At 40.5% G+C, this 22,593-nt stretch overlaps 2 protein-coding genes across 2 annotated transcripts; both read right to left on the reverse strand.

Annotated features, from left to right (window-relative positions):
* Positions 1-8,325: 8,325 nt before the first annotated feature.
* Positions 8,326-18,778, reverse strand: cyp27a1.1 (cytochrome P450, family 27, subfamily A, polypeptide 1.1; the record flags this gene model as incomplete). The annotated part of the gene is made up of 9 exons (XM_080903178.1): positions 15,580-18,778; positions 14,846-15,027; positions 12,843-13,042; positions 12,479-12,676; positions 9,839-10,002; positions 9,496-9,662; positions 9,109-9,190; positions 8,748-8,948; positions 8,326-8,442 (listed from the first exon to the last, which is right to left on the reverse strand). Exons 1-9 carry the CDS (start codon positions 15,874-15,876, stop codon positions 8,326-8,328), a joined length of 1,608 nt encoding a protein of 535 aa, XP_080759304.1. The 5' UTR covers positions 15,877-18,778.
* Positions 18,779-18,914: 136 nt separating this feature from the next.
* bcs1l (BC1 (ubiquinol-cytochrome c reductase) synthesis-like) lies at positions 18,915-22,591 on the reverse strand. The gene is made up of 7 exons (XM_080903179.1): positions 21,630-22,591; positions 21,400-21,539; positions 20,865-21,059; positions 20,439-20,502; positions 20,176-20,348; positions 19,852-19,969; positions 18,915-19,222 (listed from the first exon to the last, which is right to left on the reverse strand). The coding sequence occupies exons 1-7, from the start codon at positions 21,947-21,949 to the stop codon at positions 18,970-18,972; spliced, it is 1,263 nt and encodes a 420-aa protein (XP_080759305.1). The 5' UTR covers positions 21,950-22,591; the 3' UTR covers positions 18,915-18,969.
* Between the last annotated feature and the right edge of the window lie 2 nt (positions 22,592-22,593).

Genomic DNA, 22,593 nt, shown 5'->3' on the forward strand with positions numbered 1-22,593 from the left:
GTGGAGGACGAACAGGTAGCCTGCAGCCTTAAACACTGAAGGTGTTCCTCCCTCCCTCTCTCGCTCTCTCTCTTCACTTCATTTATTCGGACAGTACACACTAGCTGTGTTACATTACTGTAAAGACTGAATCACGTCCATTTCTGTCCTAACAGGTACAATCCACACCAATGCTCTCCCTCCGCCTTCCCCGGGGTAATTATCTGACCTCCAGGTAAACATGTGCAGGGGTGTGTCCAGAGATTGGCGGCATCAGGTGGTACAGGCCCAAACTTATTCCACTGCTTTTTTTTGTTTCTTTTAATGAGTTCCAGTGTTTGACATATTCTTTAATGTGTATTTAAAAAGGGATGACGCTGCATCCTGTGACAGGTGAACACACCTGCCAGGACATGTTTTAGTATTATACTGGCATGCAGCTTGTTTTACACTATAGATTTAAAGCATGCATATTATTTAATAATACAAGTTGCACATCCTTCTTACACAATGTCAGTCTTACTTTAACTGTTTCACTTAACTTCAATTATACTTTCCTTGTTTTTTTTTGATCACTGTTGTAAATACATAAATTCCTGCACTATCTCATAGTATGAGGTCCTGTGTGTGGCACTTTTATTTTAACCTTGTTGTTTATTGTTGTGTATTGTAGACTGTTCTATTTTTACTCTTTATCATGCTACTGTAACACAAAACTTTCCCCTGTGGGATCAAAGTATCTAACTTACTATCTATTATACTACAACTGCAGAATAACAATATTGATAAGACAGTGTGTCAGCTGTTATAAAGTCTCAGTAACGCCTCCTGAGGCTGGTTATGTTGGAAAATTTGACCAGACTGACAAAAACTAAGGATGTTTCCTGTTTATTTTCATTTGTACTTTTAAGGAAGTTTAAATTTAAAGAAAAGTTTCACACATACTTTTAAGTTCTGTTTTAGTTCACTGTAATAAGATAGTACCACACCCCCTGAAATATAATTACCTGGTTTTAATGTACATGTGCTTTATTTAGTACAACCCCAGTTCCTGAAAAACGTTGTGAGTCACTGTGTAAAATGTACATTAAAAACAGAATGTAATGTTCTATAAATCTCTTAAACCCATATTTTATTGACAATAGAACATACTAAATGTTGAAACCGAGAAAGCAGCACATCTCATAAAAGTTGGGACAGCGCCATGTTTCCCATCGTGTAGCATCCCCTCTTTTTTGAACTACAGTCTGCAAAAATATGGGAACTGAGGAGAGCAGCTGAAGGACTTTTTGGGAGATGAATGTTGTCTCATTCTTGTCAGGTAGAGGACCATAGCTGCTCAACAGTCCTGGTTCAGCTTTGTCGCATGTTTCATGTCATGATCCTTCAAATGTTCACAGCTGTTCAAAGCTCTGAACTGCAGACAGGTCAGTTCAGCACCCAGACTCTTCTACTATGAAGCCATGCTGCTAGAAGAGCTGCAGTATTTGATTAAGCATTGTCTTATTGAAATATGCGTCTGGATCCAAATGTATGTTCCTCTAAAAGCTCTGCATACCTTTTAGCATTGGTGGTACCTTTCTATCATCTTTGAATGATAGAGCTTTAACCTGCATTTGTGAACAGCGTAGTGAACTGTTTTCACGGACAGTGGTTTGTGCAAGTGTTTATGGCTGTTTTGATGCAGTGCAGTGCTCCATGAGGCATCCAATAGTGATTTTCAGCCCTCCTTATGCACAGATTTCTCCAGGTTATGTTAAAAATATTATGTAGTGTAGCTGATTAGATATTGTACTTCATACCATTTACTTTATAGCTTTAATTTAATTGCATTATTTAAAATTACCTGGCAGTAAAGAAGTAATCAAAGTCATGTCCTGTTGCAACATTAAATTGATACTCTGTGCATTCAGTTATGAAATGTAGATGATTCTGCACAATATGTACTTTAAGTATAAAATTAGTTGCTTTGAGTATACTATCCTGCTATTAAGTAGCACAATAGAGTAAAAAATATCAGGAGACAGTCAATGAAAGTTAAAAAGAAATCCTGTGAAATATTAATTTTACTATTAGAATTTAAGTTTTAGTTTTTTAGCTCATTACATGGATTTTTTGATTGCTGGTTGAACACTAAGTGCAAAATAAGCAATACAATATTCCAGTGTGCTGTATTTTAATTTGTAACTTTGTAACTGAGACAAAAGATTTGCATTTCTCAAATCCATAAAATCCTTCAAGCGCTTCAGTTTTAGTTCTTCAACCCTGGTGTGAGGAGTTTGCAGAGTGAATGAATCTCTGGGGTATGTAGTCAAGTGAGGTTAAAGGGCTTTTCATGCAATGATGCTTCCCCCTGCTGGATCATTTGTAAAGTAGTGACCAGAGTCAACAGAGCTGCCCGCTTTTAACCTTTCTTTAACCTGTCTTTCTATTGGATACAAAAATACTTACAAAGCTGCACAGCTATCCTCCATAACTTTCTTCTATTTCTGGACACTATCCTGTGTAACGCTGTGTGAGACTGTTACATCATTTCAAAGTCGGTTTATTGTCTTGTAAGTGTATATGTCACGTAATGTACTTGAAAATAACGATGGGAAAGCCGCACAAACTTCAAGCAGTTATTTCCTGCACCCAGTCTCTTTCCTGAATCTTTTACCTGCCACAGAAATCGATTTATGTTCAGGAAAGATGGTGAATCTCGGTGAACTTCGATAAGAACCGACAGCGGTTTTAGACCCTGAAACTAAGGAAGCAACAACATGAAAACCAGATTACCAGAAGTACTAAAACATATTACTGAGGACACTAATAGACTATGAGAGGACGGACATACAGAAATATAAGAGGTCCAGGACCTTGACAGCATCCACGCTGAACGTAAATGAGCTGGATTACCCCCAAGATGTAACCGTGAGGATGCAAGGAGCAGAAATACTGAAGGTGAACAAGTTTAAGTACCTGGGGTCAACCATCCAAAGCAACGGGCGATGCACAGGAGAGGTGAAGAAGAGAGTGCAGGCAGGGTGGAGTGGGTGGAAAGGAGTGAAAGGGAAAGTTTGCAACATGGTAGGGAGACCTGCCACAACGTATGGTTTGGAGTCAGTGGCAGGAGGCGTAGATATGGAGAACATGCAGACGATTGGTATGACAGAGGCGAATGCTATGGACAGGGTGGCAGATAAAGCCAAAGCTGACAACACTTCAATAAAAACCGAGACTCCGATCGATGCACGAGAAGAAGAAGCACACTTTTTTTCTTTTTATAATCTGTACCTACCTTCTCTTGTATCTTCAGTAACAATGCCGAAAATGTTATACCTTCAGATTTCCCCGTTAGAAAAAGCCAATTAATTGCTTCCATTTAACACTACAACTCAACCAGTATTTTTTGACTCAATAATAAAGCCTATCTATGAAAAGCCTTCAGCTGATCCAACATGCTGCAGCTAGAGTCCTGACAGGGATTAGGAAGAGAGAACATATTTCTCCCATACCGGCTTCTCTTCACTGGTTCCCTGTTAAATTCAGAATCCAATCTAAAATCCTGCTTCTCACACACAAGTTCTTGAACAATCAGTCCCCATCTTATCTTAATTACCTTATAGTACCATATCACCCCATTAGAGCACTTCACTCTTGCATTGCAGGCTTACTTGTTGTTCCTAGAGTATTTGAAAGTAGAATGGGAGGCAGAGCCTTCAGTTTTCAGGCCCCTCTTCTATAGAACCAGCTTCCAGTTTGGATTCAGAAGACAGACACTATCTCTACTTTTAAGATCAGGCTTAACACTTTCCTTATATAGCAATCCTAATTCACTTGCTTGATCACGTAACATATAAATTAACACATTAGTACACTGTGCAGATAATAACAGACACAATTACATAGACTTTATCAGAAAAACATTTTACCTTAACAAAGATATATAATTTGAGTAAAATGAAGATAAACAATTAACAGAAACTGAACAATTCACCTCATTCAGTCTTTTGAGTGTACCATGGGTTTCATAACATACTTTCAGAGTACTTTCAGACATGTGGCTTAGGTACAAGGTGATATAGAGATTAAAAAGCGTTTTTTCTTTCTCTGTCTCTCTCTCATGCTCACTTTCTTTTTGTCTTGTCCCACTTTCCAGCACATGCTGCTCCTTTTTCTCCAAACTTCTAACAAAGAAAATGTTGTAGCCATTTTAGTTTCCTTCAAAAAGTGTTAACTCAGTTAAAGGTTTTCATGAAGTTAGCACTGTTGCCTCACAGCAAAAAAAGGTCCTGAGTTCGACTCTACCATCAGGCTGGAGTCCTTTCTGTGTGGAGTTGCATGTTCTCCCTGTGTTTGCGTGGGTTCTCTCTGTGTTTGCGTGGGTTCTCTCTGGGTACTCCAGCTTCCTTCAACAGTCCAATGGCATTCAGTTGGTGGGGTTAAGGTGACTGGTGATTCTAAATTGCTCATAGGTGTGAATGTGAGCATGAATGGTTGTTGGATTCTCTGTGTTAGCCCTGCAACAGACTGGCGATGTCTCCAAGATGTACCCTGCCTCTCACCCTGTGGTAGCTGGGATAGCCTCCTGTCCCCCATTCCCCAGCTCAACTCTGACAAGGACAATAACTGAATAAACTAAATAAACTGCACAGATGGATAAAACCTGTCATACATTGCATTATATGTATATACAATAATCATCTTTTATTGAATTGATTAAAAAAAAACAGTTTAGATGTGTTTTTCTATTAGAAAAAGCTCATCTGATGATTTTCAAATCACGTAAAGGAATGAAAAAATAAAGGAGGTTAAAGATTTTAAGTTTTTAGGAATAATTTTAGATTTACATCTCAAATTTGATAAGCATGTAAAGAAGATTTCAAAGATGGTTAAGGTTAATCTGACTTGTCTTAAGTTAACTCGGCATTACATACCCACTTCAGCACCTCAGTTATTTATGCATTTGTTAAGGGTTCAAATATTGAGGAGGGATACAGGAGGAAATCCAAATAACAACACTGATCCGGCCGGGTGGAGTCAAACGATGAGTTTAATGAACACACGTGTGGGAGATGAACACTGTACGCAGACAGCATCGATCTCACTCGAACAATACACAATCAGTTGTTTTTATACCTTCAGGGAAATTTATGACGCCCCCTCATGCGTCATCACATGCATAAGTTTCAAAACCACAATGACTTTTAACACAGTTTGAAAAAGCAACATCGCCTCGTCTCCATGCCAGGTGTCTTCCTGTCGCTGCCGGACGCTCGCTTATCGTCTGGAACATCAGCAGCAGTTCTGCAACAAACTGTTCTTTTGTAGGCACAATTTTGCAGTCACAAGCAAAATATGATTAACCTCTCACCTAAAAATGAGTCTATCTACTGTGTGTGTGTGTGTGTGTGTGTGGGTGTGTATGTGTCAACCTGAAATGCACTCAGTTTCACCTCTCACCTCACCAGCTAAACCTTGTAACCTTTCCACCAGACCAGAGGCTCATCCTTATGTGTAATAACCTAACTGAAACTATATCTGTAACATGTTGAATAAATTTTTTAATCAAGAACCTCTACTAAAAGCTTAATCAAAAGATATAAATGAATAAAAGACAACAATGAATAACCTGGTTAGTCAAATAGCATCCTCCCAACAGCTCCTCAAAGTAACTTACACTTAGACTCTGCTTTAGTTTCACTTTCACAAGCACGCTCTGCAAAAGCCTGCGCTTCCTGTCTACTTTGGCACAGAGTGTACTCAGAGTTAGGCCTTTCTTTTATAATGCAATGTAATCTACATATAAACATTTAAGATTATGAAAAGCATTCCAAAGCATTTAAGATTATCGATTTAACTCAACAGTTTAAAGTGGTTATAACTGCACCTGTAATAAAGGCTAATTGGGTGCCAATATGTTTAAACATCTGAATACAATATCAATGCTGTAGATTATGTTATTAATGCAATGATAACTAGAAAGTGCATTTTCTGAAGAAACTGCAGTGTGAATGCTTGAATCTGAATGTATGCACTGAAATGAATTAATTGCTGAATTTTGAGTTAAAAATATTGAATGAGATAAAAAAACAAAAAAAAAACAAAACGAATTTAACCTGAAAACAAAGGTGCTGAACTGCTAAAAGCTGGACGTTACACAGAAGAAGAAGTTGGAAAAAAACTGAAAATGTTTTAAATGTAAATTAGAAAACCCTAAGAAATGAGAAAAGAACATTTAGAGTCAGAAAACATCTGAATGAATATTAAAAGTTCATATTCTTTGAATCACTGAATGACTAAAATGTGATCCCTCCGCTTGGATCCACACCATTTAAAAATTTTAAATGTCTGAGCTTTTAAAGACACAGTGTTAGAAAGAGAAGAACGATGGCGACGTTTTGAGGGTAAAATGATGGCTGTAACACTGTGGACACAGCAGCAGTTGAAAGAGAAGTGTTTAAGATGAATCTTGGCAGAGTGGCAGAGAGAGCTCGTTAAGCAGGCAGGTGTGAGCCTGGTTGCTATAGTGACTGCACCCAATGGCTCCATACACACGTACACAGACATGCGCCTCACTTTTGCTGCTTAAAATGAACAGAAAAGTCAGGCCGAAACAAATCGCTCCCAAATGAAAAGTATAGGTCGTATTGACGAAATTCTTTCACCGTGAGCGGCAGAAATGTCCAGTCTACCTAATTCTCAGTTTTCATGCCTGTGGAGTTTATTATATGGACGTGGTGACAGTGTAAAAACACCATGCTCTTCTGATTTTCAAACGAACCTTCTGAGCCGTTTTAACATTAGAGTCTATGGAAGAGTTGGAGGGAGGAGGCTGTGCATTGGTGACATTTACGAAAGAACCATAACACCTAGTACAATAGTAAACACATTGGATGAAAGAGGACAGCGATGGCTACATTTTGAGGGTAAAATCATACCTGTAGAGCAAACGCTGCAGACACAGCAGCAGTTTTAAAAAAGATTTTAAGATTAATTTTTTTGCTCCTCTCACTCTAGCAGTTGAGCTGTCTCACTCTAGCCCCAACATTCCGTCCCATACACACCCATTATAAACTCTGAAACGGGTGAAAAAACATCATGAAACTTAAACTGGAACTGAAGAAAAAGTATAATAGATATTGAAAAGATAAATACAAGTTGAATAGTTGAATGTCTTGTCTTCATTTTAAAGTTTGAATGGTGGCTCTATGTCAATGTATGTGGAAGTAGATACAGTTTAAAGAGGAGGAAGTTGAATGAGAATTTGAAGGGTCTCTCCATTGAAATACATGGGAAATTTTTGTTGAAAAAAGTTGAATAAAATTAAAAATATAAATGTTAAAAATGAGAAAAATAGAAGCAGTGTTGTCCAAAAGTATTTCTCTGATCTCCACACATTCCATGATATTCTCTCATTTTTCATATTTTATGACAGTTTGGACTCAAGCAGCACCATCTACAGTTCAGCATCCTTATATAATCAATCTTTGAAAATAATGGATAAAAAATCTGTTTGGTGGAATCATTGTCACATTTTAAAGAAATATAATTGACTTAGTTTAGGAGCTTCAATCACTTGTGTTGTCTTAAATTACCCTTCAAGTGTATAAATAGGCTGGTCCCAGAGTGTCTAATAGATACATCCAAAGACAAGATAGTAATCGCATTACTAGGAGTATAGTGAATGGCAACCGCAAAATATCATATCGCAGATCTAAATTTGGACAATCAGCGTTTTCCATAAAGGCTTGCCATCTGTGGAACACACTTCCATCTGATATCAAATTGATTACAGATGTTAGTTCCTTTACATTGAAGGTTAAAAGTTAGTTAAAGGGAAATCAGAGCTGTAGTGATTTCAATTAATCTTTTTTTTGTGGGGTTTGTTTGTTTGTTTGTTTGTTTTTACATTGTCTGTTAATTGTAGCTGTATTCATGGTGTATTTTGGTTTCATGAAAATGTATGTTTTAACTCTGTGTATTGTGAATGTAAGCCCAACAAGGGACAATTGTTGAAAATTAGCCATAGCTGTAATGTTATGTGCAGCACATCAGTTTTATGTTTTATACTTGGACTATGTTAAACTGCACTGTCTGTTTTAAATAAAGAATTATTATTATATCACTAAGTACACTAAGAGATTATGAGAGGATGGATATACAGAACTATAAGCTGACTGCTGCAGTACATACATAGAGGAACAGTGTTAAGTTGAACTCTTATAGCATTACTTTGATGATACAACATTTAAAATTGGATGAGTTTAGGCATTTCAATTTGTGATTACAAAGGTTTAAAATCCTCTGCTCCCGTCTCACTGACTTAATACAAACCACCATCACTCAGTCTGCTGTCTTTTCTTATCTTCTGTCCACAAAGTGCAAATTTAGTTGTTTGTCTGGTATCAGAACTGTGCGGCTGATGGATTTCAGCTCTCCCAGTGTGGGGTCGGGTTTGATTTCAAACTGCCTGATAAGCTGTGAAAAAAAAATAGAGTTAGTGAGTTGTCTGAAACGTGGATGACAATTGATTTGAATATAGACAAATGTATTATCCCACACAATCACAAACAACAGAGATGCATAAGACACGTATATACCCTTCAGCATTAATGAAGCCGTTCCAGATTTCCGTCAGATTTTTTCCCACTTTCCATGAGACCCCTCCCCCCCCCCCCCCCAAAACCCCTGCACTTATTGTTGGACACACCTGGGTCACATTTAAAAAAATCCAGGAGTTTCCCTGGGATGTTCAGCAGTTTTTTCTCCTTCTTGTCACTTACTTGAAACAGGAGCAGATACATCTCGAGCTCAGCAATCCTGCGACCGACACAGCCTCTTACTCCAAAGCCAAACGGGATGGAGCCGAAGGGGTTTGGCCTCTCACGGCCGTCTCGGAGCCATCGCTCTGGCTTAAATGTGAACGAGTCGGGGAATGTGTCCTCATCATGGCTGATGGCATAGTGACAAAAGGTGAACGGCGTCTGTAAAGCAATCAACAACTGGAAGTCAACACAATATGGAATACTGATCCTCCCTTATAACACAATAGCCTTTTTATATCCAGGCATCATAAATATGTCTTATTAAGTTAATACAAAAAGCACTCACAAACAATCTAACAATGGTTAAAAGCAGACCTACTTTTTTTGGGAACTCATATCCACCAACAGAAACATTATTTTCTGCAATGATCCTCGCATTCATAGAAACAACAGGATACATCCTGCAAGACAAGTTATTTTTTGTTTGCATGTTACTTTAGGCTGGTTCATAGTCTGGCTTCTTCTTAAGCAGGTGAATAAGGATGTTGACTGATGAATTAGTCTACATTTAACCTGTTAAGAGCCATGAGTTCAAATAAAACCCATTTTGGCTGCTAAATAGACAAACTTCAGGAAACTCGAAGCTTATTTTCACTTTCAAAGATTTTCAGTTTGGCTGTTACAAATATGTGAAAACTATCTACTAAAAACATGTTTGTTTCCTGCATTAATCGCTTCAGTTAAAGCTAAATTGCAGCAGTCTCACCTCAGCGTCTCTTTGATAACTGCCTTTAAATACGACATGCCAGTGATGTCAGCAGCGGTGGGGATCCGGTCTAATGGTACCATAGTGGACACTTCTTTATAGAGTCTTTCCTGGATATCAGGGTTCTTGGAAAGCTCGTGCAAAGCCCATGTGAGAGTGTTGGAGGTCTTGGGAGTTTAAAAAATGTGAAAGTAAACTTTTGAAGACATATATGCTGAGCCTTGCATACATGTACATGCAAAAGAAAAGTGAATACACCGAGTGGTGAGCTTTGATGATTAGAGCCGTGCAGAGTGCCTTTTTACATGTGATTTTTTATTACTAGTATTGGTATTCCATTTACCGTGTCCACTCCAGCTAAGAGGAGCTCAGTGACGCTGCCATACACATCTTTAGTGCTCATCTGCGTGTTTGAGAGTAGGTATGTCAGGTATTCACCCTCCACATCCTGCTTGTTGTCAACCCGCTGCTGAATCATCTCCAACTTCTTGTCAATCAATTTTTTGGCTAGAACAGGTGCATAAAAATGGTGCAAAAAAAAAAAAAAAGTTGGAACACTGTATAATATCAGTCAAAACAGAATGCAGTCATTTACTCATAAGCCCATATTTTACTAGCAACAGGACATAGGATGAAATATACTGTATCAACTGAGACAATTTATTATTTCATGAAACATATTAGCTTGGGTTCAATTTGATGGAAACAACATATCTTTAAAACGTAGGGACAGTTGCACCAAACTGGCAACAGTTCAGTACCATCAGTACCATAACTGGTACTTTTATATCTTTTATATCCATAACTTGATATAAAAAAGAGCATCTTATAGAGGCAGTGTTTCTCAGAGGTAAAGATAGATTATTCACCAATCTGCAACAAAAGACCATAATCTAGAAATGCTGCCATCTACTCTGGGACAAAGCTCATTTAAAATAGAGGCAAAGTGGAAAACCGATCTGTTTGTTTGTTTCACTTTATTAAAGACACACATGGGCCCATAAAAAAATTAATTCCATAGCGTTACACAGTTATATAAAGGCTAAAATGTCAATGGTTCCATAATTTTGAATAAAACCTAACTGAACTTAGTGCAGGGTCAGTCAGAGATACAGTTATATGGGTCCGCTGCCACTGGCCAGCGAGCCTTGAAGCTACAAATGCTGGCCTAGGACCACCTGGTGGCATGATGGGAACACCCACGAGGACAGCCATGGCTGGTAATAACGGACCGACTGGTCCTGGCCCCACGAAGGCCACCGACTAACCCTTTTTCATCTGGGTTTTCTCCACAGGTCCCGGCCGTTACGGACACCATGCCCAGCTCACCTAGGGCTGCATAGGCATTGGGGCAGGAATGCTGGAGATGTGGGCAACCGGGGTATCTCCGTTGGGACTGCCCGTTAATGGAGGTGGGACAGGTGCTACGTATTGCCAGCCCTCCGATGCCCTACCCTGATTCAGGAGAGACATACCGTTTACCGGTAAGGTGCCCAGGGGGTATATGCCAGGCTTTAGTGAACTCGGGCTGTACGCAGACCCTGGTCCACCAAACCCTGCTGGAGGCTGAGTGGGTGGAGGTGAAGTGTGTGCACGGGGACATTCATAAATGTCCCTCAGTGCAAATAGAAATTAGATATCAGGAAATCTGGAATCTGGTCCGGCGGACGGAGCAGTGCCAGGCAGCGCTTGTGCGGGTGAAAAAAGCCCCCTGTGGATAACTGCTGTTCCACACACCTAACAGCTCCCTCCTTTTTATTCTGCAGACCGAGGAAATGAACCATTCGGCTTGTTATCAGCACTCAGTTCAAAAGTCTGTATCTCAGATGGTATATGGTGCATCAGTACCTGTGAAAGTCTGGAAATGCTCCATAAATGCTGAAAGGTATCGCATTGCATATTTCATCAGGATAATGTTAAACTGCATACTGCATCTATTCCAACAGCATGGCTTTTTACTAGATGAGTCCAAATGCTGAACCGGTCTGCCTGCGGTTTAGACCTTTCACCAACTGAAAACTTTCAGACCATCACGAAAAGTTCCTCTGGCAAAAGTCCAGCAGCTGGTCTCCTGTTGTTGTTGACTGTTGCTAAAAGAAGAGGACATGCTGCACAGTAGAAAACATGGCCCGTTTTGTTGCTGCCAATTGCCATGTGTCTCTGTACTGAAGCCCAGTTTTGGACCCAAAGTGCAGGATGCAGAGGACAGGACATGAAATCAATTTAACTTTAACTAAACCAAGAAAATTAAAGCAGAGGGTTACACAGCACGTGTATAAGGGAGAACATGACAAGGAATATAGACAAACAAGAGGGAAGGGGGCAAAGTGGAGACACCTGGTGAGAAAAGCTGAACTGAATCCGAGCTGAATTGAACATAATGCACATGAGACAAGAAACTATCAAAATAAAACAGGAAATGAACAGTTGACAGATCCGCATACGTGGACTTTACACAGAAACAAAAAACAAATACTGGGACTAAACTTACTACACACATGTCTTTTTGACACATGACACTGAGGACTAAGCACAGATAAGACAAGGGAAGACACAGGAACAGACGAAGGCAAAAATGAAAGGGCACCCAAAGCATAAACTGAACATACATAACCTGTTACTAAAAACTGGGAGGAGCAAATTTGATGCCAAATACTAAATAGGGGTTTATAACACAAAATGGTTCACTCTGCTACTTCACCATATTACACTACATAGCACTACATCTCTGGATAAAAGATAAAAGATGCTGAATGATGCACATGTAGTAAAGTAACTGTAAAAGGATTCTGAATCCTCAATAAGATAAGAAAAGCACTGTATAAATACCAGCTGATAGAGAATAAGGCCGTGGCTCCTTACGGGAAGTTGGTGCAAAAACCCCCCACAGATTTATTTTTTTCTTTTTATAATAATGTTTATTGTTTCCTAACACTCTAAAACTTAACTAAAACATCAGGACTGTGAGGTTCAAACTGCTCACCAAAGCTGAAGATGCCCTCCCAGCCAGCAATGTAACGTCCCCAGTAGGGCAGCAGATTCCGGCTCCACTTGGGAAGAATAAACACTATCATGTTGTAGGAGAGCATCTGGGCTATGGAATTGATGAAATCTTGTGTACCACCAGGAATTTCCTCTTCCAGACAACCAAGCCTTGTCTCAAACAATATGGAGGCAATTCCTGAATGGATAAGAAAAAGAAAAGGCACTGAATCTAGCAACAAATTTTTTTCTTAACTTTTAGCTTCCTTTAAACTTTAGTTTGAAAATAATATTTTTTTCATTTAGTTCATTAAACAAATATGTTATTTAGCATTCAGCATTTGCAGTTTTAACCATCAGACTACCTTCTAGTGAAAACAGATAAAGCTCATTGGCAATGTTGGTCACAAAGTCTCCTGTTGGGCTGCACTGGCACAGACTGCGCATCTTCTTGGTGAAGTCTTTAACCACATCATTGATAATCCCAGAATACTGGGCCGAGTCCTTCGGATTCAGCATCCGCTTGTTAAGCACCACCCTCAGCTTGTACCACCTCTCTCCATCCCTGTTGGAACAGAAACATGTTTGCACTGAAATAAATAAATCCAAACGCAAACACAACAAAGAGTCTGAACTATGATACACTTGTGCATCCATTATGGCTGATTTTCTGCTACATTTTTCCATTCAACCAGTTTGTAGCCAGTAAACTAAAGAGCTCACACAAATATCTAAGCTGGCTGTGGTCTGCAGTTTGTTTGCTACTATGCTTACACGCGCACGCACACACGCACACACACACACACACACATATATGTATATAAAATGCATAGAAACATTGAGAGAGTGCATCCTTCATTTTGAGCACTATTTTAAACCAGTTTGTCTTGTGAACAAAGTAACCTTTTGTGTTTAAAGTGCAGCACAACAGACAGACCTGACCTTCATTGACTACTTTGATTATTTACTGATATTTACTGACTGGTATCTGTCACGGCGAGTGGAGTGAGCCGTGTAGAGGAAATGAAAGAGGATCCAATTACAGGCACTTGCTGAGATGCGAATGTGGTTTATTGTAGAACAAAGATGGAAATGGCAAAACGGAACAAAAATAATCTATACTGAGACAAACTAAACTATTGAACAGCAAACATGAACACAAAGGAATGTAAACAAAAGGTACATGATGGCGACAGCAGGGAAACCACACAGTAGATACGCAGACAGACCAGCGACTACAACAACAGAAGACACGACTTAAATACACTCAGGGAATACAGGGAGATTACACACAGGTGGGGAACACAGCTGGAAGTAATTGACAAGAGGAGACAAGGAAGGCAAACTGAATACACTCACATAAGACACAGACTTTCACAACAAAACAGGAAACAAGAAACGCAGACTCGACACAGAGGCAGACAGAATATAACACATGGAACTCAAACTATGCTAAACATGAGACACAACCGAAGAACAAATCCTTAAACACGAATAAACAGAAACATAGAATTCTAATAATAATCAGCAAAGCACACGAGTCTCAGAAAACAATCCAAAATGCAAAAATAAACTAAAACTTAAATAAGTTAGTTTTAGTTTATAAAATATAAGAAACTCAAAATGCTGGGTTGAAACGACCCAGAACCGTGACAGTATCACTGATGCCAAATTTAATCATTTAACATTTTTTGCCATTGGTGCATCGTTCTGATGCAGTATTTACTGATATCACATTGCTATTAGTGTTCCCTGCATCAGATTTCTTCAACAAGCCTGTGATGAGTTTATTAAACTGTGGCTCTGACTGTTGACCTAGAAAAACACCAGAGTATTACTTCTGGTGTTTTCCTCAAAATCCTCAAACTTTCTTGTAATTTCCAGCTTTTCATAATAATATGACAGATATTGGGTGTGGAGCCCACTGTCTTCAGATAAACAACACAGTTTAAAATCTGCTCATTTGATTAGTTTCATTTGATTGCCTAATATGGTGGTTCTCAAACTGAGCCTTTGCCGATGGTGAAGGAATGACCACCATCTGCAATATAAATTTTATTTTAGCAACATAAATAGGTTTACTGCTGCTACTGCACTGAGCCTGACAGAGCTAAAATTAAACATTGATCCCCTTATATTGTCACCGGTTCATAAAACTTGTGGAGCATTAACATTTTTCTGATTTCTTATCTTTATGGAATATACCAGCCTGAGAGGAATCTATTTAACCCAAATAGGTCAAAAACAATCCCTTCCACTCATAATAAAACTCTTTCCCTGGAAATCTGTTACGTATTAGAATCTAAGCAATCACAATGAGATTATTTTTTAGGTGGGGCAGCATTACTACACTGTTTGGTAGTCTTACTCTGTAAAAGGTCCATAGCCGAATCCTCTCATGTCACGATATTCCCTCCACACACTCATGTCTCCTCTACAAGGGAACTTCTCATCCTTCCTCAGCAGCTCGGCCAAAAGCTCTGGGGTGCTCAAGGATATTGATCTGAGTCCGTCTCTGTAAATGGGCCCATACAGCTGCTTCTCATAGATCTGACGGTGGAAAAGTGATAAAGGTAGAGCTGCATTCTTATAGAATAAAGATGAAGACATTTGGGGATTTTTGCAATGTGCAAATTAAAAAGCAGACATTATATTTAATCAGTCAGTAATCAGATGCCAGAGGTCAGTGTGTGCTGGAGTGGCTGCATGTGATTCATCAGAGAAAGAAAGCAGCCCAAGACTCTGTGTCAGTTAGCTGTGAGACAAGCTGATACTGTCTGAAGGTAACTATGGACAAAAAAGTCATACAACCAGCCCAACATTTTCTATTATTTATTGTCACTGGAGGAAAATGCAGTCACTTGTAAACCTGAGCAGAATTTGAACCTGGCCCTTCTGGTACTCAAGGCAGGTACATATCTCACTGCGCCACACTCTTTCTCACATCTCACTTGTAAACCCATGACCTCTCAGATTATCAAATTTGTCACCAGGGTTTCTGAAATGCATCAGGTGGAAAACACAAAACATCTTTGACATCGAACTGAAACAATCACATATCACTGTGAGTGAACATAATAAAGCTCATGCACTGCAGCCTACCTGAAGCTCATGCATACGTTTGTAGAAACCCTGAAACACCACTCTGCAAAGAAACTCCAAGAAGCTGACATGTGGGAGATCTTCCACTGTCCGAGGCTTTTTCTGGATGGTGGAGAGGGCCCCTGAGGCAGGGGAGACCCTTGCAACCCCTCTGGAGCAGACTGGGGCCAGGGAGATAGGGCACGGCAGCAGTGAGCTGCATTTTCTCTTCACCAGTCTACTGGACAGCCATGCAGCCATTATGAGGGGAGAATAGAAAATACAGAGAGCTCCTATTGCATGCAGAAGACTAGCCATAAAGGGAGGCGCCACATCTTGCTAAATGTTTAACCCTTCCAGCCCAGCTCTTAAGGATCAACAAAGACAAGAAGCCACAAAGGACCACAAATGGAAAAATACCTAAACTCACATTTTTCTGCTCAGTAACAGTGAGATGGCTGCTTTTAAGCAAGCCTGACTATAGTGTCAAAGTAAATCAATGACTGTTTCTAGTTACTGAATCAAAAGAATGCTTTTAATTTAAAACACATTTGTGTGATGAGCGAAACAGATGTGAGATCTGATCAACACGACTTTCAGTCTCCAGCAAACATGCTTTGGATACTGCAAGAGTTATATTTTTGTGTGTGTCTCATCTCAGTACCCTCCTACTGTGCTGTACAGTGAATACAGAAAGGCAAGCAGAGGTGATAGAGCTCCACTTCCACACCCTTTAATCATACACAACAAAAAAAGACCAGTCTAGTACAGTCAGTCATGTGAAAGAGAAAGTATATGCTTCCTTTTCTAAAGTTGCTTCAAAAGGACTTCAGAGGACAAGTAGCAACCAGGTGCTTCTTATGAAATACACTTTATTAACTGATCATTAGTAAGAGTAATCGCCTGTGTAAAAGCAGACGTTTTGGCAGTTTTCTGGTCTGAAGCATTCAGGTGCATGTTACCATAATGCCACAATCTTCCCAGAAGTGGGCATCCCAATTAATTCACCCAAGATCGCATCGTGCAGCCCTCAGAGAAACTGTAAAAAAAAACCCTGAGCTCCATCTCAAACTCTGAAGGCCTCAGTCAGCATGATAGTTCATGATAGCACAATTAAAAAAAGACTGAGCAAGTTTGGAAGAGTTGCCAGGAGAAATCCTCTACTCTAAAAAGAGCAAGGCAGCACAGGTTATGTTCAAAAAGCTGCATCTGAACAAACCGCAAAACTTGCGGACCGATGAGACCATACGACCAGATGTTTGATCAGCATGCATAGAAGTATGTTTGGAGATAACTAAACACATTATAGCAACAGTGAAGCAAGGTAGTGAAGGGGTGATGATTTGGGCAGCTTGCAGTCTTCAAGTCAACCATAAGGTCCTCATTGTACCAAAGCATTCTGTCACATGTGGTGATGGACATGTGGTGGTGTGACCTCAAAAGAGCTGTGAATGAATGAATGCTCAATGGCCTAAAACAACAATGTAAAACAAAGTGGATGCTAGACTGATAAATAGAAAACAATTATGTTATCACTGCTAAATGTGGTTCTATCATGGGGTGCACTTAGGTGTTCAGAAGCTTCTTCTGCATTTTAGTTCAGTTTTTGTCAAATAAATCACATCGTGTAAATAGGCAGTGTCTTATTTTTCACCTCATTTTAAGGCTTGCTGCTGATTTATATGTGAAAACTATAACTTTAACTACAACTATAACCAGAGCTGGACTGGAACAAAAGAATCGGCCCGGGCATTTTGACTAGAGACCGGCCCACCAGGTATTATAGGAAAAGCCATAAAGCCTTTGAACGAAAACAAACGCTGTTGTCACAGTGACGTACAGTCTTGTTGGTATATGTATGATTTCTATACATTTTACATCAGATAAAAACTTTGGTTGTAAGATTCAGATAATTATTTGTTAAAAGCGAGACATTTTAAATGAGAAAAAGAAAGAAAAGTATTTCCTTGTGCCCCCCTTTCCCTGTTAATGCCCTACATGGCCCCCTGGCAACACTTTGCTAGACCCGCCCCTGCACAGTTACCAGCTGTCAGCTATGTAGAAAAGGCTCCTGGTGTTATTTGTCTCTCAGAAACTGTTTATAACTTCCCTTCAACTCATTTGTGTCACCTTAAAGGTAAACCTGTTTCTCCATCACCTGTTCAGCTCTGATGATTCAGTAAGGACATCTCCTGGTTTCATCTTCATGTTTCCCTCTCACCAGATAACCAAACCAACATCATGACCAGCAGCTTTTACAGCTGTGGCTCCAGCAAACATCAGCTGATACTAGAAAGTAATATTAAATAAATTCTAACAACAGCTGATCAAGCTTAAACGTGCTGCTGTTGTTTAGCGCGACATCCGCTGGTTTCCCGTTCTGGCACAAAGTGGGCGATAAACAAGAGAGACCGGACTTGCACCAGAAAAGCCGATCAGCTGATCACTGATCAGTTTCATGATTGAAGTAGCAACAGGAAAGGGAGAGGTGAGAATGAGAGAAGAGGCAGCTGACAGCGTAAAGACGCAGAATAACTCCAGCTTTGTGTCTTTTCCCATTGTAGCTGAAGTACGGGACAAACTGTGTTCCTTCTCAGCTAATTACAAAACGCGTAATATTTTCTCTGAATACGGGAGGATTCCGTTTTATATGGGACGATTCCGTTTTTTACTAATTAACCTTATGAATAAAATAAAGTTCACTATCAGTAACATCAAAGCACCCACCCAGCTGTATAGACACTTCGTCATGCTACCTAGCACGCAGTACGAGTTATTGTAACTGACTGTAAAAAGTCAACACAACGAAAATAAACTCCACCTAAACTTGGTTTATATCTGACCCAGATAGACTGCAGGTCATAACTTCTTACCTGAAGTTCAGTTCACCTCTCCTCCTCCTGCCTCTCCTTTCCCTCATCCATCTGTTGGCCTATGTGGTGTTTTTCCAGGTAGGATGGATTCCCAGAACACCACCACCAAACAACTGAGTTATTTTTACACATCTGCCAGCATCTGGCCAATCCACCACCTTTCATTGTTTATACCGTTACTGAAAAAAAATAAATCATCAGCCCATAAAAACAAAAAATCACCATCGGCCCACTGGGCAAATGTCCGGTGGGCCAATGGCCAGTGCAGCTATGACTATAACTACATTTGGAAGACAACCTTTCAAGGTCAGAGCAAAGTTTTTTGCAAATTTTTGAGAATGAATCTTTCCAATAAGACAGAGCTTGGATAAGTAAATGTAGGTGAGGTTTGTGTGTTTGTATTTCCAACATCTAAGCAGTCGCATAAATCACAAAAATCAACTCTCTTATGCGTCTGTCTCATTAATAAACTTAAACTGAAAATATTTTTCCATTTCTCTTTATTTGGGCTTCAGCATCCAAATCCCTTCCAATCCTGTCATCCTTTTATTTGAGCAACATTGTCTATCGATCCTGCAGGGTCCATTTTGTGCAGCAGAAAGTGTCCTTGCACCTGAGCAGCACTGATTTCAGAGTGTGTGGCTAAAGCGTGCTTGGCAAAGTGTTCTGCCTCAGAGGCCGGTTCGTCGGGATAAAATCGTCGGAACATCTGGGTGAGCTGCCAGTGGGTGCAATGCCCGATGTACTGCTTCAGATCAACACGGCCAGGTCGGATGAGCGCTGCGTCTAACCTGTGTGCAGATATCATACACAACGCTGGAAGTTAATGGCACTGAAAACACTTCTTATGTTTCACAAGTGAAAGAACAAGTTTTTGTAGCCATGACAAAAAGATTGTAATGTTCATTAAGGAAGCAGAGAGACGTGAGGAAGATGAGGTGATGAAGCTGATCATACAGGCAGGGATGAACAGGTAGGCGTGCACGGATTAATTTAAGATCTGAAGATAAAGTCAATCTAACATTTGATCATGTGATCAGTTATAGTTTATTAATGTATGTAAATTGTCACTATGGATACACGGTCTACTGTGCACATGCATATCAGACCTATGTACTCTGATACTGTGTCACACTGCACTACTCCTTTTTTCCCAGGACACTGGTTATGTCAATCCCTGTACTGCACTTATTTTATTGAGGTAGGCTGCTGTATCACAGCAATATCTCAACTTCACCAGCACTTGGTATGCAGCGCCACCTGCTGTTGGGGTCTTTTATTTTCTTCTAATTCTGTTTCAGTCTCTTCACTGCTTCAATTGTTTTTTTTACATTACATTTTTTACATTTACATTAGAAGCAGCTATATCAGTTTACATGTTGGTACAATGTCACTAAACACTCTTGGCTTCGAACAGTACCTGTCTATGAAGTTGGTAGTCATAAAAACTATTCGGGCCTCCGATGAAGCCACTCCGTCAAGAGAGTTCAGCAGTCCGCTGAAGGTCAGTCGTCCCATTCCCTGATAGGCCAGAGGGTCTGAGAGGCAACAGAAGAAAACACAGCTCAGTGACTTCAAAATTCACCTTCAAACCAGAATGTAACAAATCTGGTCAAATACAGCTTTACAGGTTGCTTCAGTACTGAATATCAGCCTGTTTTAAAACCACAGAGTGGAGCTGATGAACATCTGTGATGTTTTAAACATGTAAAAAGAAATATGTTTGATCGGTTCTGCTGCTCACTCTCAGTGGGAAGCAGGTCTCTGCTGACAAAGGCTGCATCGACATCCTCCAGGAGAATGATGCTCTGCTGCGGAGCCACACTCAGGAGGTGATTCAGGCGGTCGTCTGAAAGTGTTCGGTCACTCAGACTCATCAGACAGATGCTGTAGCCCAGCTCACCAGCCAGCGCCGTGCTGAAAAAACAGCAAGTTACACAGGCATTGGTGAGGTTACACGACGAGTACGCAGCAAGAAGAATAAACCCAAATAAAGCATATACTCACATAAAACTGCTCTTTCCACATCCGGGGGGGCCGTACAGCAGGTAGCCTCTTCTGTAGGGAATACCTGCACAGGTGAACAACCACCATCAGTAGAGGATTAATCACAAAAAACCCTAGAAATTCTTCTACAAAGTAGACAAATTAAAACGTTCGGTAACATTTTTCTTATTAGGTTTTTCTAGAGACCTTCCCTACTCTCGAACAGACTCTGGTAAGGAGTCGGACCAGACCTTCAGCAAAAATCCAAGGGGCTTTTAACAGAAGTGATGTTCATCAATAAAGCGATCAGAAAATCAGCAACTTCAACCAAGAATGGGCAAAGTACCCTGTGAGTAACAGTTTCATGATAACTCAGTTGTGTTCCTTTAATTGTGGTGATCAAGACATTATAATCATGATTAAAATTCATGTCATGTAACATTTTACCTCTATCTGTGTACCATTTGGGATTTCCAATGAAGTCCTTCACGTCATCTACAATCCTTTCTGCAACACCCACGTCCAGCACCACAGAGCTGAGGGGTCTGCGCCGCCGAGGAAAGCCGAAGGGCCGCCACTCTGCACCCATGGCCGTGTACATCACTGTCCTGCCTTCCTCCTGCTTCAGCGCCAGTTCTCTTGCTGCAAAACAGGAATGAAAGCTCAACTAAAAGCCCACTCAAGTATTTTGTCAAGTACAGTTAAGTCTGTAAGTATTTTAGACAAAACTTCACAACTTAGCCCATGTACACCACACACTGTGCACTGAAATTAAGCAATTAAGGGAGGAAACATCCAGACTTCGAGAAGCTACTCGGTGCAAACATTTGGAGGGATGAGCCTCAAATCCCAAAATGTTGATACTGTTCATCTGGATGTAGATGAGCCTCAAAATTCAATGTGATAATTCTGAAAATACATCTGCAATACAGGTGAAAATCTAACTATGTGCACACCTGACTTCATGTGTTGTTAAACTTACCTTCTTGTAAGATATTAAAGAAGATCTGTCTGTCTCTGCCTAAAGCTGTGAAAGTGACAGACTCCCAGGGGGTTCCGGTGTGCAGATCCACCATCTGCTTCTCCCTGGTTCTCTCCACCCTGATCCACTTCCTCCCATACCTGTAGACCACAACGGAAGTCAGTGTCACAGAGAAAGTGGCCAATCAGTTTAGAATACAGGTCTTATAGGTGTAGTGGTATGTGCTATACCAGATGATGTGGTTGCCAGGGCTCGGGTGAAAGTCAAACTGCGTGTGAACCCGTCCGCTCTCGTGCGCCAGGTAGGAGGTCTCCACGCTCAGGTGCTGCGTGTGTTTGGCGTGCTTGGTGATCCAGCTCAGCAGCCAGTTGTAGCTCTTGTCCCTGCTGGGCACCTCCAGAGTGATCATGTAGTGCCTGCGGAAGAAGATCATCCCCACCTGAGCCCCTTTCCTGGCAAGCGCCAGAGCTGTCCCGACCCCGACCAGTCCGAAGCCGGCTCCGAAGTACGGGTTGTCCTTCAAGCCGTCCAGAAAATCCGTCAGGGGCATGGTGACGGCTGCAGTGAGACTCTAGATACCCCCGCAAAAGGAGCTCATCTGAAGACCTGCGTAGTGCAGTAAATAAAGGTTATCGGTCTTTCTTCGTATCCTGACAGCTGCTTGTAGGCTGGAAATACATTTAGCGACAGTTAAGGCTACCCGACTGGCTAAATTACGACAGTTGCGTTGTTTTTTCCCTCGGACTTAATCTCTCACAGCTGCCACTGGTGACTTCATTCATTCTCGTGTTTAAACCTTCATTCAGCCACATAAAATCCCCAAGCGTGCAACGATGCTTCTGCACGGCGACCTTTACTACACTTCCTGTGTTTGATGGATACCGTTCCGACTTTCCACTGGCGCTCACAAATAATGGTCCCCCCTCCTTAGTAATCTATTTTTATGCTCACCTAATTTTGCTAACCTGTTAAGAGAATAACTACGCAACGGTGGTTAATGCACTCTGTGAATTTTAGTTTAAACGGCTTGAACCGCAACAGCGATGAAAAGCTAACAGGGACGCAAAGACTTTGCGATGAGCGTCTCAAGAAGCTAATGAGGGTTAGCTCAGCTAGCATTAAACGCGATGTTATTATTGGCGTGTTTCAATCACTTTATATTATTAATCAGAGCGAGAAAAACTTCAGCTGCTG

The sequence above is a fragment of the Rhamphochromis sp. 'chilingali' genome (assembly GCF_963969265.1).
Source record: "Rhamphochromis sp. 'chilingali' genome assembly, chromosome: 14".
NCBI lineage: Eukaryota > Metazoa > Chordata > Actinopteri > Cichliformes > Cichlidae > Rhamphochromis > Rhamphochromis sp. 'chilingali'.

Coding starts and splice junctions, on each gene's coding strand:
- bcs1l (XM_080903179.1), bottom strand. CDS start 21,949: ATGCCCCTGACGGATTTTCTGGACGGCTTGAAGGACAACCCGTACTTC. Junction 21,540..21,629: donor CCTGGCAACCACATCATCTG/GTATAGCACATA, acceptor TGTGGTCTACAG/GTATGGGAGGAAGTGGATCA. Junction 20,349..20,438: donor TGTGGAAAGAGCAGTTTTAT/GTGAGTATATGC, acceptor CTGTTTTTTCAG/CACGGCGCTGGCTGGTGAGC.